The sequence below is a fragment of the Oncorhynchus gorbuscha genome, linkage group LG07 (genome assembly GCF_021184085.1).
Source record: "Oncorhynchus gorbuscha isolate QuinsamMale2020 ecotype Even-year linkage group LG07, OgorEven_v1.0, whole genome shotgun sequence".
Taxonomy (NCBI): domain Eukaryota; kingdom Metazoa; phylum Chordata; class Actinopteri; order Salmoniformes; family Salmonidae; genus Oncorhynchus; species Oncorhynchus gorbuscha.
This window is the reverse complement of record NC_060179.1, coordinates 76631934-76647822: the sequence shown is the minus strand read 5'-3', so window position 1 is coordinate 76647822 and position 15889 is coordinate 76631934. Positions and strand designations below refer to the sequence as shown.

The following is a 15889-nucleotide window of genomic DNA, read 5'->3' as shown; positions in this document are numbered from 1 at the left end:
ATGCTATGGGTATTCTTGTACTGATTAAGGACTGGGGGGTTTTCCAGGATAAAAAACAAACAGAATGAAGCACAGGCAAAATCCTAGAGCAGCACGGTTGGTTACACGTTGAGCTTTTGCAATTACTATAACAAGAGCTGAGATACACACTGTGGGTCTGTTTTGTCTTCAAATCTCTTAAATACCTTAAAAAGGCTCTTAAAACACGTGGAGCAATTTGCTAGTACCCATTTCAATTAGCTGGATTGGATGCTCTGAAAATGTTCAGTGTACTATGCCAGAAGCTATAGCATGATGGGTGTGAAACATCATTTGGTCATTTAGAACCCTGTAAAGTTTCAGTGTAGGGATCAAAATGAACACTTATTGAGAATGTCCAGAGGTAAATTCCATATTTGAATAATACGAATATTCACTATTCTGCATTCATTCATTGAGCCAACAACTGCTCTCATGGCGGAATGTATGAATAAATATCAGTCCGCTTTTGCATTTATTGTTACGAGCAGCAGGATTCCTATGCCAGTCCCCCAACTCATTTGAATGTCTCTCTGCATCTCAAATGCAGCTAGGGTAATTACCTCAGCATTTAGCTAGTTCCAGTAAACTAGACACTCTTAGTAGAGTGGCTTTTTAAATCGAGATTGTAAGAGAATCATTTAGAAATCAGGGCATCTTTACCTATGAACATATTTATTCCTGAAGAACCCCCCCCCCCCCCCCCCCCAAAAAAAAAAAAAAACATGGTTGTAATGATGGAGAACTAATGAGGTGGAGTGGCTCTGACATGATTGAGTTACAAGCACATGAGGTAGAGAAAGCTTGTTGGTGCTTAGGGAGTTTAGCAAGTAACCTTTTCTCCAGCATATTCTACAAGCACTATGCACCAACTCCATGGTTCACCACAGAGACCATGTAGGCAGTACAGACTAACATCAGAGTGTAGGAACTAACCCAAGCTAAAGCAATACTAGGCCTATTCTAGAGATCAAGAAACAAAAACCGGCCTGTGCTAAAAGTTAAATGTTTGTTTTGGACACAAGCAAATCCTTGAAGCGAAATATCACACCGCGAGCTAGAAATCTAATTCAGCCATCTAGGGTTCTAGCAAAGAGGCTTGAGATACATGCATCCATTTGAGTGCTATTAAAATACCCTGCTATAATTACAGCCATTAGATACATAAGCAACGACTTGGAATAGCAGAGACCTTTGCTTAAAAGCGTAAAGACTGTCATTGAACATTCACAAATGTTTTGCATGTGGTTGCAAACTCATCGTAATAGTGTACCTTTTCACAGTCCTGTGAAGTGAACATTTTTTATGCAAATACATTTGCAGATGTCTCAATCCAGTGGCAGAAAGTCACGTCTCCCTAAAAAGCTGTTGCCTCGGACGCCACTAAACCCATCATGAAAGACGTCCTATGGTACACAACACAATCATTTCCCCCCATAGAACCTGCTTCCATCCGAGTGACCACTTCCAGAGGCCGTCTCCAACTTGGCTGGCGAAACGCCTCCGAATTAAAAGCAAATTGAACTACACTTACTCCCTCGCACTCTAAATATAAGTTCAACGTAGACTCAAACACGGTCTAATCTGAAGCAGTTCAACATCTCACCATAAACCTGCACTTAAGAAAAAAATATCTGTGAAAACCCTGTCAAAGTACCTAGGGGGGGGGGCTACTAGAAACTCTTATTCAATAGTCAGTTTAGAAATAGTTTTCCTTTCTATTGACCTGGAAAGGGTTTTCAAGGCTATAAAAAGGGGACAGCGGCATTCACTCAATGCGGTTGTATTGATTTACCTCCCATCAACAAGTCCAAACTAACACCACTACCTTCCTCAGTGGGGATTGTCAAAGCTCCTGTGTTTGACGTGGTTCAGGATATGTCAAACACGTCACAGTTGGAGAGAATTGAGACAGAATGACACATTAATATTCTATTATGGGAGACAGATCTGTCCTCCAACATTCACAGAAATAAGTAGTTATTTCCTTCAACGTTTTACATCCTACAAAACGGCTTGGTGTTGCTCATGGAATAAAATATATTTGGAGTATAATGCTCAAAATAAATCCCATTGCTTGTGTTTGATTTAAACACAGGTGACTTTTCGATCATCAGTAGTCCTCCTGTGCAACAACTCAAAGCCGAGTCGCTGGTGAAAAAGAGTTTAACACATCTGGTCAAGGTTATAGGTGTTAGGTGTTAGAGGTCAAGGTTAGGTGTTAGAATGAGAACTCCAAACGCTGCATGGACAGCATCCATCACCCTCCAACCCAGTAGGAATCTTCTAATTACAAACTGCTCTTCGCCCTTGAGTTGGCCAACCATCATGTCACAAAGTGAATAATCCCAAATTGCATTTGATCAACAGAAATGGAGGGAAAAGTTGGCAAAACAGTTTCAAAGAAAATCCACTTATTTTTCAAACAGAAATCTTACCTTTCTCTGAACAAAGTCCATGATGTTTTTGAAATCCAGATCATCGTAGTAATTCACCATTCCTTTGCGAATGTTTTTGTTTAAGAGATCCACTGTCTATGGTGAAAAAGTAAAAGAGGGTGAAATGTATTAAGACTGTAGGATTGAGATATTAGTGTGTAGGCAGCATTAGAACAATTGAGTAATTTAAAAAATGGGGAACTCTTTACTGACAGTCACTCTTCCTTTATTCCTCCTCTCAATAAAAATGACCTAAATTCAGTCATGAATTTTTGATTGAAAATTATCCTGATTTATGCATTTGACCATTGGAGGATTAGTTACTGTTGAGTTTTTAAAATGGCAATTCTCTCTACAGATTAGACTAGTCATTGCTGTTTAAACGTTTACCTTAAATATTTATGAAATAGTGAAATGCTGTGATATAATTTTTTTCATATTTGTTCTAGAACTTTCTCATCTTCTCCCAAAAAGACTACTAGGTATTCTACATCTAATCTTCAATACAGATCAAATGGAAGTGTGCTTATCACACTGATCTTGTTCTTGTCATTGACACATCAGGAAAGGGGCATAATACAAGAAAAACATATGAACTCGTTGATTTTGTATTATTGATATCAGCATATCAAATTACAGATCTCACCTTCTCAGAAGTTTGTGGCTCAACAATGTAAAGGCCAGAATTTCAAAACGCAATGGTAATTGGAATATCATAGACAATACATTTGAAAATGCCTACATGGAAACCACAAGTGGCAATCTGATATTAAATTTGCGGTCAGTATCCATGCCTGATATCAACAACTGATTTTGTCCCACTACGTTGACATATTGTAATGTACACGTTTCATAAACTTGTTGGCTCTCCAATGTAAAGCGGCAATCAGCAGTAGAAACAATAACAAAGCGTCTCCCAGCCACCGTTTCGGTAAAAAGCTGAAGGATGGGGCTGGAAAAATGTAATAACACTCAATAACACTCCATTGGGGCGGCAGCGTAGCCTAGTGGTTAGAGTGTTGGACTAGTAACCGGAAGGTTGCGAGTTCAAACCCCCGAGCTGACAAGGTACAAATCTGTCGTTCTGCCCCTGAACAGGCAGTTAACCCTCTTAACTGACTTGCCTGGTTAAATAAAGGTTAAAAAAATATATATATATAAAAAAAATAGACAGAGCCATGCAAGGATCCATGATATGAACATTATAGTTTTCACCATCTTGAGGCTATATAGTGTTTGTTTACATTCACTTTGTTTACTGCTTATATTTTGGGCTCTCATGAGGCATTTATAAGTTATATTCTTCAAGAAGAAATGTGTACATATCATTAATGTATATCATTAATGTATATGTCCAAAAATGGATGTAGCAGCTGGTAATTGCCCCTTTAAATCAGAACTTTTCACAAGCCCAGGTAAATGTTTCAAATAAGAGACAGCATGTATATAAACTCAGCAAAAAAAGAAAACGTCCCTTTTTTAGGACCCTGATTTTCAAAGATAATATAAAAAATTCAAATAGCGTCACAGATCTTCATTGTAAAAGGGTTGAAACACTGTTTCCCATGCCTGTTCAATGAACCATAAACAATTAATGAACATGACCCTGTTAAGACACTAACAGCTTACAGACGGTAGGCAACTTAGGTCACAGTTATGAAAACTTAGGACACTAAGAAGCCTTTCTAATGACTCTGAAAAACACCAAAAGAAAGATGCCCAGGGTCCCTGCTCATCTGCGTGAACGTGCCTTAGGCATGCTGCAAGGAGGCATGAGGACTGCAGATGTGGCCAGGGCAATAAACTGCAGTGTCCGTACTGTGAGACGCCTAAGACAGCGCTATAGGGAGACAGGACGGACAGCTGATTGTCCTCGCAGTGGCAGACCACGCGTAACAACACCTACACATGATCGGTACATCTGAACATCACACCTGCAGGACAGGTACAGGATGGCAACAACAACTGCCCGAGTTACACCAGGACTGTACAATCCCTCCATCAGTGCTCAGACTGGCCGCAATAGGCTGAGAGAGACTGGACTGAGGGCTTGTAGGCCTGTTGTAAGGCAGGTCCTCACCAGACATCACCGGCAACAACGTCACCTATGGGTACAAACCCACCGTCGCTGGACCAGACAGGACTGGCAAAATGTGCTCTTCACTGACAAGTCGCGGTTTTGTCTCACCAGGGGTGATGGTCGGATTCGCATTTATCGTGGAAGGAATGTACTTGTTCTCTGGAGCGGGATCGATTTGGAGGTGGAGGGTTCGTCATGGTCTTGGGCGGTGTGTCACAGCATCATCGGACTGAGCTTGTTGTCATTGCAGGCAATCTCAACGCTATGCATTACAGGGAAGACATCCTCCTCCCTCGTGTGGTACCCTTCCTGCAGGCTCCTCCTGACATGACCCTCCAGCATGACAATGCCACCAGCCATACTGCTTGTTCTGTGCATGATTCCCTGCAAGACAAGAATGTCAGTGTTCTGCCATGGCCAGCGAAAAGTCCGGATCTCAATCCCATTGAGCACGTCTGGGACCTGTTGGATCAGAGGGTGAGGGCTAGGGCCATTCCACCCAGAAATGTCAGGGAACTTGCAAGTGCTTGGTGGAAGAGTGGGGTAACATCACACAGCAAGAACTGGCAAATCTGGTGCAGTCCATGAGGAGGAGATGCACTGCAGTACTTATTGCAGCTGGTGGCCACAACAGATACTGACTTTTACTTTTGATTTTGATCCCCCCCCTCCTTTGTTCAGGGACACATTATTCCATTTCTGTTAGTCACATGTCTGTGGAACTTCTTCAGTTTATGTCACAGTTGTTGAATCTTGTTATGTTCATACAAATATTAAATACACATGTTTAAGTTGGCTGAAAATAAAACGCAGTTGACAGTGAGAGGACATTTCTTTTTTTGCTGAGTTTAGAGATTAAACTCGTAATCATAGGTTCTCTCTCAATAACGTGATATAATTGGGATTTACAGTACCTGATTCCTGAAAACCAGAGCCAGGATGCCACCGAGGAGCTCCAGAATAAGACAGACTGTCAAGGTGTAGAGAAACTAAAAAAAACACATTTAAAAAGGTTAATCCACAGAACAGTCAAGTTTAAATGGTTTAATGGACATTTGGTTAGAGTCCTTTTGATCTGACAGAGCACCAGCGTGCCATCAGAGACTCTGGGTTCGCGCCCAGGCTCTGTCGTAACCGGCTGCGACCTGGAGGTCCATGGGGCGACGCACAATTGGCCTAGCATCGTCTGGGTTAGGGAGGGCTTGGTCGGTGGGGATGTCCTTGTCTCATCGCGCACCAGCAACTCCTGTGGCGGGCCGGGAGCAGTGCGCGCTAACCAAGGTTGCCAGGTGCACGGTGTTTCCTCCGACACATTGGTGCGGCTGGCTTCCGGGTTGGATGCGTGCTGTGTTAAGAAGCAGTGCGGCTAGGTTGGGTTGTGTATAGGAGGACGCATGGCTTTCAACATTAGTCTCTCCCGAGCCCGTACGGGAGTTGTAGCGATGAGACAAGATAGTAGCTACTAAACAATTGGATACCACGAATTTGGGGAGAAAAAACAAAAATTGTATTTTTAAATTTTTTAAATAAAGAATAAAGGTCATCTTGATAAGATACTATAGTGTATATTTGGCCTTGTGTTTTAGGTTATTATCCTGCTTTAAAGTGAATGTGTCCCAGTGTCTGTTGGAAAGCAGACAACCAGGTTTTGCCTGTGCTTAGCTCTATTACATGTATTTTTAGCAACAACAACTAAAATCTCCCTAGCCAATGACAAGCATACCCATAACATGATGCAGCCACCACCATGCTTGAAAATATGAAGGGTGGTACTCAGTGATGTGTTGTGTTGGATTTGCCCCAAAACATGCATTGTATTCAGATCAAAGTTCATTTCTTTGCCACCATTTTTACTTAGTGCCTTATTGCAAACAGGATGCATGTTTTGGAATATATTTATTCTGTACAGGCTTCCTTCCTTTCACTCTGTAATTTAGGTTAGTATTGTGGAGTAACTACAATGTTGTTCATCCATCCTCAGTTGTCTTATCACAGCCATTAAACCCTGTAACTGTTTAAAGTCACCATTGGCCTCATGGTGAAATCCCTAAAAGGTTTCCTTCCTCTTCAGCAACTGAGTTAGAAAGACACCTTTATCTTTGTAGTGACGGGGTGTATTGATATACAATCCAAAGTGTAATTAATAACTTTACCATGCTCAAAGAGATATTCAATGTCTGCTTTTTTTACCCATCTACCAATAGTACCATTCTTTGTGAGGCATTGGAAAACCTTACTGGTCTTGGTTATTGAATCTGCTTGCAATTCACTGCTCAACTGAGGGACCTTACAGAAAATTGTATGTGTGGGGTACAGAGATGAGGTAGTCATTGAAAAATCATGTTAAACACCATTATTGCACACCTAGTGAGTTCATATAATTTATTATGTGACTTAGTAAGCACATTTGGACTTATTTAGGTTTGCCATAACAAAGGGGTTGAATACATTTAAAAACATAATTCCACTTTGACATGATGGGGTATTAACACATTTTAAATTCAGGCTGTAACAAACCAAATGTGTAAAAAGTCAAGGGGGTGTGAATACTTTGAAGTATGTATTTGAACCAGATCTGATGTGTAGTGAACCTGATAAACCTCAAGCTTTATATCCCAGTCCTGCATGCAATTGTGTGAGTCTACTACTCACCACTTTGAGGAGCAGCAGGTTGTCCCTGAGGGAGGCTAACACACCGATGAAGGAGACAATGAACATCACCACCCCCAGGACGATGAGGATGATGGCGGGGGCCAGGAACACCCCCTGCAGGGTTTTATAACGCTGTCGCTCCACCTCCGCATAGATACCGATGGCTAGGACGAACCCCCCAACCAGCTACCGGAAATAGAAACATGGAGATCAGAGAATTTAGTATAGGGGACAAGAGTGGTTACCTGTACTGAAAGGTTACTTATAAAATGGGTTGATCCACCCCACCGGTATCCATGTTCCATGCCCTTTTTGAATAGTGTAACTTAGAATGTTTAAAATTAGGTGAAATAATACTGTCATAAAGAGCACATATTCAACTTAATAAAAAAAAACAGATTTTTTTATTAAGTTTAGACCGCAGCGCCACTCTGGATGCCAATTTGAATTATTTTTGAATGACAATATATTCAGCATGACATTCATGTGAGTATTATAATATAATAACACAATCCAAAAGTAACATGAAATAACATGAAAAGTAACATGAAATGCAATCAGAACTTGACAGCAACATATTTAGACTACTTTTGTCTGTGCTTGCTAGCAGTAGCCTGTCGCAGCCAGAAGCCCTGGGCGCAGCATTGCACCCTGGGAAGTGAAATGCACTCTGGGAATCGTAGTATACGTTTCGTAGGCACTAACTCCGCTATGGTTCGCTGGACATGGGTAAATGTATTTATTTAACTATTTTACACGTTTTGTTTAATGAGATTTTTTAAAAGGCACAAAGGCGTCACAATATATACAGTGGGGAGAACAAGTATTTGATACACTGCTGATTTTTGCAGGTTTTCCTACTTACAAAGCATGTAGAGGTCTGTAATGTTTATCATAGGTACACTTCAACTGTGAGAGACGGAATCTAAAATAAAAATCCAGAAAATCACATTGTATGATTTTTAAGTAATTCATTTGCATTTTAGTGAAGTGGACACCGGGGGACTTGAAGCTCTCAAACCGCTCCACTACAGCCTCTGTGATGTGAATGGGGGTGTGCTCGGCTACTTTGTCTTGCTGACAATGAGGGAGAGGTTGTTGTCCTGGCACCACATAGTTGCAGAGGGAAGTGTTTTGTCTCAGGGTTCTTAGCTTAGTGTTGAGCTTGGAGGGCACTATGGTGTTTAATGCTGAGCTGTAGTCAATAAACAGCATTTTCATGTAGGTGTTCCTTTTGTCCAGGTGGGAAAGGGCTGTGTGGAGTGCAATAGAGATTGCATTATCTGTGCACCTGTTGGGGCGATATGCGAGTTGGAGTGTGTCCAGGGTGTCTGGGATGGTGGTGTTTATGTGGGCCATGACCAGCCTTTCAAAACATTTCATGACTACAGATGTCGCATTGGAGATTCTGGCCTACTTTACCCATATTTTATTTTATTTATTTATTTTTTGCAGAAAAAAAAGTGTGTAGTTCCAGTAGTTAGCTACATGGCGAGAATATAACTAACTAAGTTTATTGGCTGTCCATTGCCATTTCAATTAGCTGATTAGTTTGCTAAGCATTAGCAGAAAAGCAATCTGATCTTTTACTGAAAGTGTCAAAATAATTCCAGCAAGGAGAAAGGCTCACTCTTTAAAAGTAATGAGAGTTAATAGGAAACAATCTATTTCAAATCACTTATTCACAGCACGTTAATGCAACCACAGAAACACATTGGTTTAACAGTAAGTGAAAGATCAAATTTTCTTCCAGCTTCACTGTTGGTTGGAAAGCAACTGCGACGTAGCGATAGTATTCATTTTCCATTGGGAATAGTAACTCCTGCAGCACTAATAAACCAGTATGTAATCCTGATGTAGTGTTAAAGGTGACGTTCTCCGGTGTTCATTACATCTTATACCTGTGACAACTAATCAGTGTCTCTGGGTCTATGAATGTCTGTTTCCCCAGGTGGCAGGTGGGCCACAGGCAGCTGATTGGACAGCTTTCCCCACTTCAGGGCCAATTAGATTTTCTCTTCAAACATCAATGCAGCATTTCTGGCTTTGTTAGTAATTCAAAGAAACTGTCTGTGCACAGAATGCCAGATGTTTTAATTGCAGGTAGAACACTGAGCTCTGCTGTTGTGACTGTTCTGATGCTACAGGTGGTCGGGAATTGAAAGAGACACACCAAACAGCTATGAGGCGGCACTGCATTCTGAACTGACATTGATACCACAATGTTGGCCTACACAGGAAAGGCTTTTCGATGCCTTGATACCAGTCCAAATGGAGGGTGCTATATGTGGTTGCTAGGTAAAACTCCTCATCTACATGCAAACACCCAAGGGAGGAACAGTTTGGCAGTAAACAGACCATAGGCCTATAAAGTACTGTATAATACAGTCACTATACAATCCATACAAAACACGATGGCTGTCACTCACAGTGCCTTTCCCTTACAGTTTTGAAACTGCAGTACCTGCAGTCGACTGTGGTATTTTGGACGCAGTAATTTCAGAAAACTGCAGTGTGAAGCAGTTTAACTGCAGTTATACTGCACTGTAGCTGCATTTACACTGAAAAAAAGTACTGCAGTAAAAAAAAGTTATTTTGGATGCAGTATTTGTATACTGCACTCTGACTGGAATTTTCTGTAAGGGTTTGTATTCGTTTCTGTGCTCACAACACATTAAAATGCAGTCCTAATGTCAAACAGACCATGTGGAATTGTGCACCAAAGGGTAAGGCAGCTTGTCTGTCTGCTGGTCTAGACTGGAATATCAGTAGGGACAAGGGACCATGACATCAAGTTGTTGTGAGTTGTAGAAGTTGTAAATTAGCGGAATCTAAAAGGCAGTACTCAAAGACAGTGCTGGTACACATGAGTGTTCATCCAGGACAAAAAGTGAAATCTACCCTGCCTGGTCCTCTCACTGTCCGCTTAACAGAACCAATTTTAGTGGAACAAAATACCATCCTCGGTTCTATTCATGAACCTCTTGATAATAGCGACTTGCTTTTCAATGACTTATGTGACTTTATATGGCATGAAGGCAGGCTACTAAAAGCATCCAAGATGTAAGCATTGACGTCAGAGTCCGAACGTTTCAGTGACTGTGTGAGTGCATTAAGCATCACTACTAGATATATTTAAACAGGACACTCAAGGCACATAGAATCATTTGTGTTATTTTAATTGCTGAGGAATATAAGAACCTATTGACTCGCATGTGCATCAGATAATCACGTCAAATCCTTAAATGAAACACCTCCGTAAAAGGCATTTAGCTTCTCTTCTTTGATATCTGAGTCGTAAAATAATATGTTTTGCTGCAAATACTAGATTTCTTTCCACAGGTCAAACTGTAAAAAAATATATAATATGCATATCTAGTTGTTGAGCAAATACACACACTGTTGTTTAAAACAATACTGACAAATCCATAATCCAATACCTATCTGGTATTAGAGGGGCTAGCACGTTGACTAGCACGTTGGCTAGCACGTTGGCATGGCGCTGTGGATTCTCAACTATCTCCAGGGGCACACATTCATCAGCATGATTTTGTGGTCTGACTCTCTACTTCCCCATTCTTCCCTATGGCAAAGTACTCATTAACGGTATCAACAGTGAGCAAAAATAATACAAATAAAACTAATATAGCATGTTCCTATTTTTAAAAAATGACATCAGCAGAACTACTACTATCCATGCACACACTGAAGCCTTGTGAGTATACCTATTGCCATAGAGTCAACGGACTGGAACACCCTGACAGAAATGCCTGCGAGGAGAAATCCAACAGATTAGTGAGAAAATAATGTGGGAGGTCCATGCAGCCTTTTGTTTATGTTCACAGGAGGTTGGTGGCTACTTCTTTGGGGAGGACAGGCTCGTGGTAAAGGCTGGAGCGGAGTCAGTGGAATGGAATCGAATACAGAAAACACCTGGTTTCCATATATTTGATGCTGTGCCGAACATTATTATGAGCCGTACTCTCCTCAGCAGCCTCCTGTTGAAGGCCCCTATAACATGTGTATGCCTGCTCCCTGATGGCTCTGCCGTTAAGGAGCAGCGAGGGCAATCAATACCATTCCTGGTATTAACAAGCCCACAGTACGAAACATGAAATTATAAATAATTATTGGACTATAGGATTTTCGTGCAGGATTCCTGATGGATGACCTGCAGGATTTCCTGTCAATTTTCCAAACACTCAAAATCACAACAATGGGTGAATTGGTCACTGAATGCAGTCCCTTCTTTGAATAACTGTTTGATTGTTCAACAGATAATCTACTGTGTGTACAATAAAATCAAAATATATTTCCAACCAACTTGAACTTTTAAAGTTTGTTATGTTGCCAGACTTGGCAGGTTGTTCCGACCCAATAATAAATAAATAAAATATATATTTATATAGATATGTGTGTGTGAGAGAGAGAGAGTGTGTGGTAGAGAAAGCACTAAAGATACCCACATTTGAATCCATTATGCCCAGTAGTGGCCCACACAGCCATTATCAAAAAAAATACTGTGTAGAAATATTTTTAACCCTAACAATGTAGAAACCTTGATCTGTTCAGGCTCAAATCTACAGTTGAAGTCGGAAGTTTACATACACTTAGGTTGGAGTCATTAAAACTCATCTTTTTAACCACTCCACAAGTTTCTTGTTAACAAACTGTAGTTTTGACAAGTCGGTTAGGACAAGTCATTTTTCCAACAATTGTTTAGACAGATTATTTCACTTAGAATTCACTGTATCACAATTCCAGAAGTTTACATACACTAAGTTGACTGTGCCTTTAAACAGCTTGGAAAATTACAGAAAATTGTGTCATGGCTTTAGAAGCTTCTGATCGGCTAATTGACATCATTTGAGTCAATTGGAGGTGTACCTGTGGATGTATTTCAAGGCCTACCTTCAAACTCTGTGCCTCTTTGCTTGACATCATGCGAAAATCAAAAGAAATCAGTCAAGACCTCAGAATAAATATTGTAGACCTCCACAAGTCTGGTTCATCCTTGGGAGCAATTTCCAAACGCCTGAAAGTACCACGTTCATCTGTACAAACAATAGTACGCAAATACAAACACCATGGGAACACGCAGCTGTCATACCGCTCAGGAAGTAGACACGTTCTGTCTCCTAGAGATGAACATACTTTGGTGTGAAAAGTGCAAATCAATCCCAGAACAAAAGCAAAGGACCTTGTGAAGATGCTGGAGGAAACAGATACTAAAGTATCTATATCCACAGTAAAACCAGTCCTATATCAGCATAACCTGAAAGGCCGCTCAGCAAGGAAGAAGCCACTGCTCCAAAACTGCCATAAAAAAGCCAGACTACAGTTTGCAACTGCACATGGACAAAGATCATACTTTTTGGAGAAATGTCCTCTGGTCTGATGAAACAAAAATAGAACTGCTTGGCCATAATGACCATCGTTACATTTGGAGGAAAAAAGGGGAGACTTGCAAGCTGGCAAACAACATCCCAACCGTGAAGCACCTGGGTGGCAGCATCATGTTGTGGGGGTGGCAGCATCATGTTGTGGGGTTGCTTTACTGCAGGAGAGACTGGTGTACTTCACAAAATAAATGGCATCATGAGGGAAAATTTTGTATATATTGAAGCAACATCTCAAGACATCAGTCAGGAAGTTAAAGCTTGGTTACAAATGGGTCTTCCAAATAGACAATGACCCCAAGCATACTTCCAACGTTGTGGCAAAATGGCTTAAGGACAAGAAGGTCAAGGTATTAGAGTGTCCATCACAAAGTCCTGACCTCAATCCATTGGAAAATCTGTGGACAGAACTGAATTACACCAGCTCTCAATTACACCAGCTCTGTCAGGAGGAATGGGCCCAAATTCACCCAACTTATTGTGGGAAGCTTATGGTAGGCTACCTGAAACGTTCGACTCAAGTTAAACAATTTAAAAGGCAATGCTACTAATTGAGTATGTAAACTTCTGACCCACTTGGAATGTGATGAAAGAAATAAAAGCTGAAATAGTTCTCTACTATTATTCTGACATTTCACATACTTAAAATGAAGTGGTGATCCAAACTGACCCAAGATAGTGTTTACTAGGATTAAATGTCAGGAATTGTGAAAAACTGTTTTGGCTAAATCAATGTATTTGGCTAAGGTGTATGTAAACTTCCAACTTCAACTGTATTTGCTTTATTGAAACCAAATATGGGCTGTACAGGGTGAAACATGGACTGTTTCACCCTGTACAGTCTATTTGAATAACTGAAAACCCCTGAGCAATGATTTTCTTTACTATGCCAAGCATCAATTTAAGGATCACCAATAAACATTTAAGTACATTTGGATTCAGATCATCAAGATCACAAAACATTGGTTCCATTGAACTGTTGAAGAAAATAACCATGAAAGACATGTATTGCTTGTTGAACGAATTTAAATGGCAACCTTCTGAGAGTATAGCAGGCACAATGCACTTTGTGCTCTAACAATTTATTCACAAGCCATTGTAAATCTCATTCTACTGACAGATAAAATAGGATGGACTTTAAAGATATCCTATGCACTAACTCTATTCATAATCCTCTATTTATCCAAACATGACATGGCATTTATTAGCACTTATACTGTCGGTCACATGCCCTTCAACGGCACACACTGTAAAATGTGCATTCCACTAGACTCAGGAGTGAGGCACCAGCAAAAACAAACATTGTAGCAAATTAATACCAATGGCATTTGTTTAGCATATAGTATTGTGTATTGGCAAACAGCAAATGCTCTAGAAAATGCCATTCCATGAGACCATCTATAGGCCTACGTGTTTTGTTTGTTATGGTAGCGAAACCTGTGATATTCCTTCAAATGAATCGTGTGTATCACGACAACAGTAGCCAGTGTGCAAAATGTCACTTCCAGAGGGTGTGGTTACGATACGACGTTCAGATGCCTATCAAACCACTAGCCCCAAAATTAACCGTGTGTAGACTACAATATCGGACACCTGTCGATCCAAACTAACTTTTAAGTTATTGACAATCCTAATAGGCAATTGGATCATATTTTGTGTTTCAAACACCAGCAAGGGCGAATATTAATGTATTTTTTTTGCGGAATGCGCGAGTCCGTTTATACGCCCTCTGTTATTTGCATCGAGTCTGCCTGTATTTGGCGACACGGGGGATATTAAGCATAGACTACTCACCCAGAAGATAGTGGAATATACAATGAGGGCGAACTTTAGGAAGACGTAGGAGAACTTCTCACAATATCTGACATCATTGGACATGTTTGATCCCTCTTTCGATTCCGAAAGACGAACTTCCTGTTTCTCGTCCCACACACCTGGAACTCTGTTAAAGCACCACCTGCCAGCAGTAAATATTTTTTGACTGATAGTCAGACGCCCCAATTAGGACACTGCGAGGAATGAATGGGAGCACTTCTGCCACTGTGGCTTCTGTTTCAGTAGGGTCATTTAGTCGGTTTCATTCACAAGTTTCCATTTTTGCGTTTCCCTGAAAGTGCCTGTATTCCAGTTAAGGCAACATATTACGTTTTATGTTGCACTGTTGGTATAAATTCAAAGATGTAGCCTAATGTTTCTACATTACAGACCAAACATGTTTACTCGTAATGAACCTTTTAGTACTTTTTTTATATACACAATGTAGGCTAAATCCATATAACGCCTGGTTTTAATATAGGCCTATACCAATACTATTGTTGCTTCCCCTGAGTTATAGTTCATATAAGGAAATCAGTCATCTGAAATTATATCTATAGATTTCACATGACTGGGAATACAGATAAGCATCTGTTGGTCACAAAAACCTTTAAAAAAAGGTAGGGGTGTGGATCAGAAATCCAGTCAGTATCTGGTTCGGCCACCATTTGCCTCATACTGCACAACACATCTCCTTCGCAGAGAGTTGATCAGGCTGGTGATTGTGGCCTGTGGAATGTTGTCCTACTCCTCAACATGCCAAATTCTCTAAAACAACGTTAGAGGTGGCTTATGGTAGAGAAATTAACATTACATTTTCAGGAAACAGCTCTGGTGGACATTCCTGCAGTTAGGACAGAATTTGAGAGAAATAAGCTTTTTGTGCATATGGAACATTTCTGAGCTCTTATTTCAGCTCATGAAACATGGGACCAACACTTCACATGTTGTGTTTATATTTTTATATGTGGTTATTTGTATATAGATGGGAAAGCGGACAATGTCACGAAAACGATGCACACACTTCAATTGGGCAGAAGTCTGTAAATTGTGATTCTGGATGGCTAGATAGCTACCAACAATGACATGAAACTGCCATGTGGGGAATTGTAAGTAGCTCATTTCAGCTAGTTTCATCTTGTTCTTGATACCATGTCATTTTTTTTGGTGTTTTGACAGATTTCATGTCAATACTAATATAGCAAAAAATTTGCTAGCTAGATAACCAACTGTAACAATATATTTGCAAGACAACAAGTGCTCAATGTGCAAATGTGTTTATGTTTTCAATAAACATTGGAGACTAAATATAGTTGACACGCCCCAGACCGGACACTGGGGGCTTGTTGCCAACCCACCCAGCCGTCAAGAGGAAGAAACGCCAACCAAACCACCTAACATTGCATCAGCACAGTTATCTGTCAACTTCTCTGTCCATCTCTCCTTCTCTCTGGCTATTCTGTCTCATTGTTTTTCATTTGAGATCT

General features: G+C 40.5%; 1 protein-coding gene across 1 annotated transcript in view; it reads right to left on the bottom strand.

The window, feature by feature from the left end:
- The window catches only part of LOC124040379 (tetraspanin-15-like), a 34379-nt gene extending 19812 nt beyond the window's left edge, over positions 1–14567 (bottom strand). Inside the window, exons 1-4 of the mRNA XM_046357522.1 lie at positions 14382–14567; positions 7189–7374; positions 5451–5525; positions 2457–2552 (exon numbers count right to left, since the gene is read on the bottom strand). Coding sequence (XP_046213478.1) covers positions 2457–2552; positions 5451–5525; positions 7189–7374; positions 14382–14465 — 441 coding nt within the window. The 5' untranslated portion in view covers positions 14466–14567. The remainder of the gene's footprint in view (positions 1–2456; positions 2553–5450; positions 5526–7188; positions 7375–14381) is intronic.
- Between the last annotated feature and the right edge of the window lie 1322 nt (positions 14568–15889).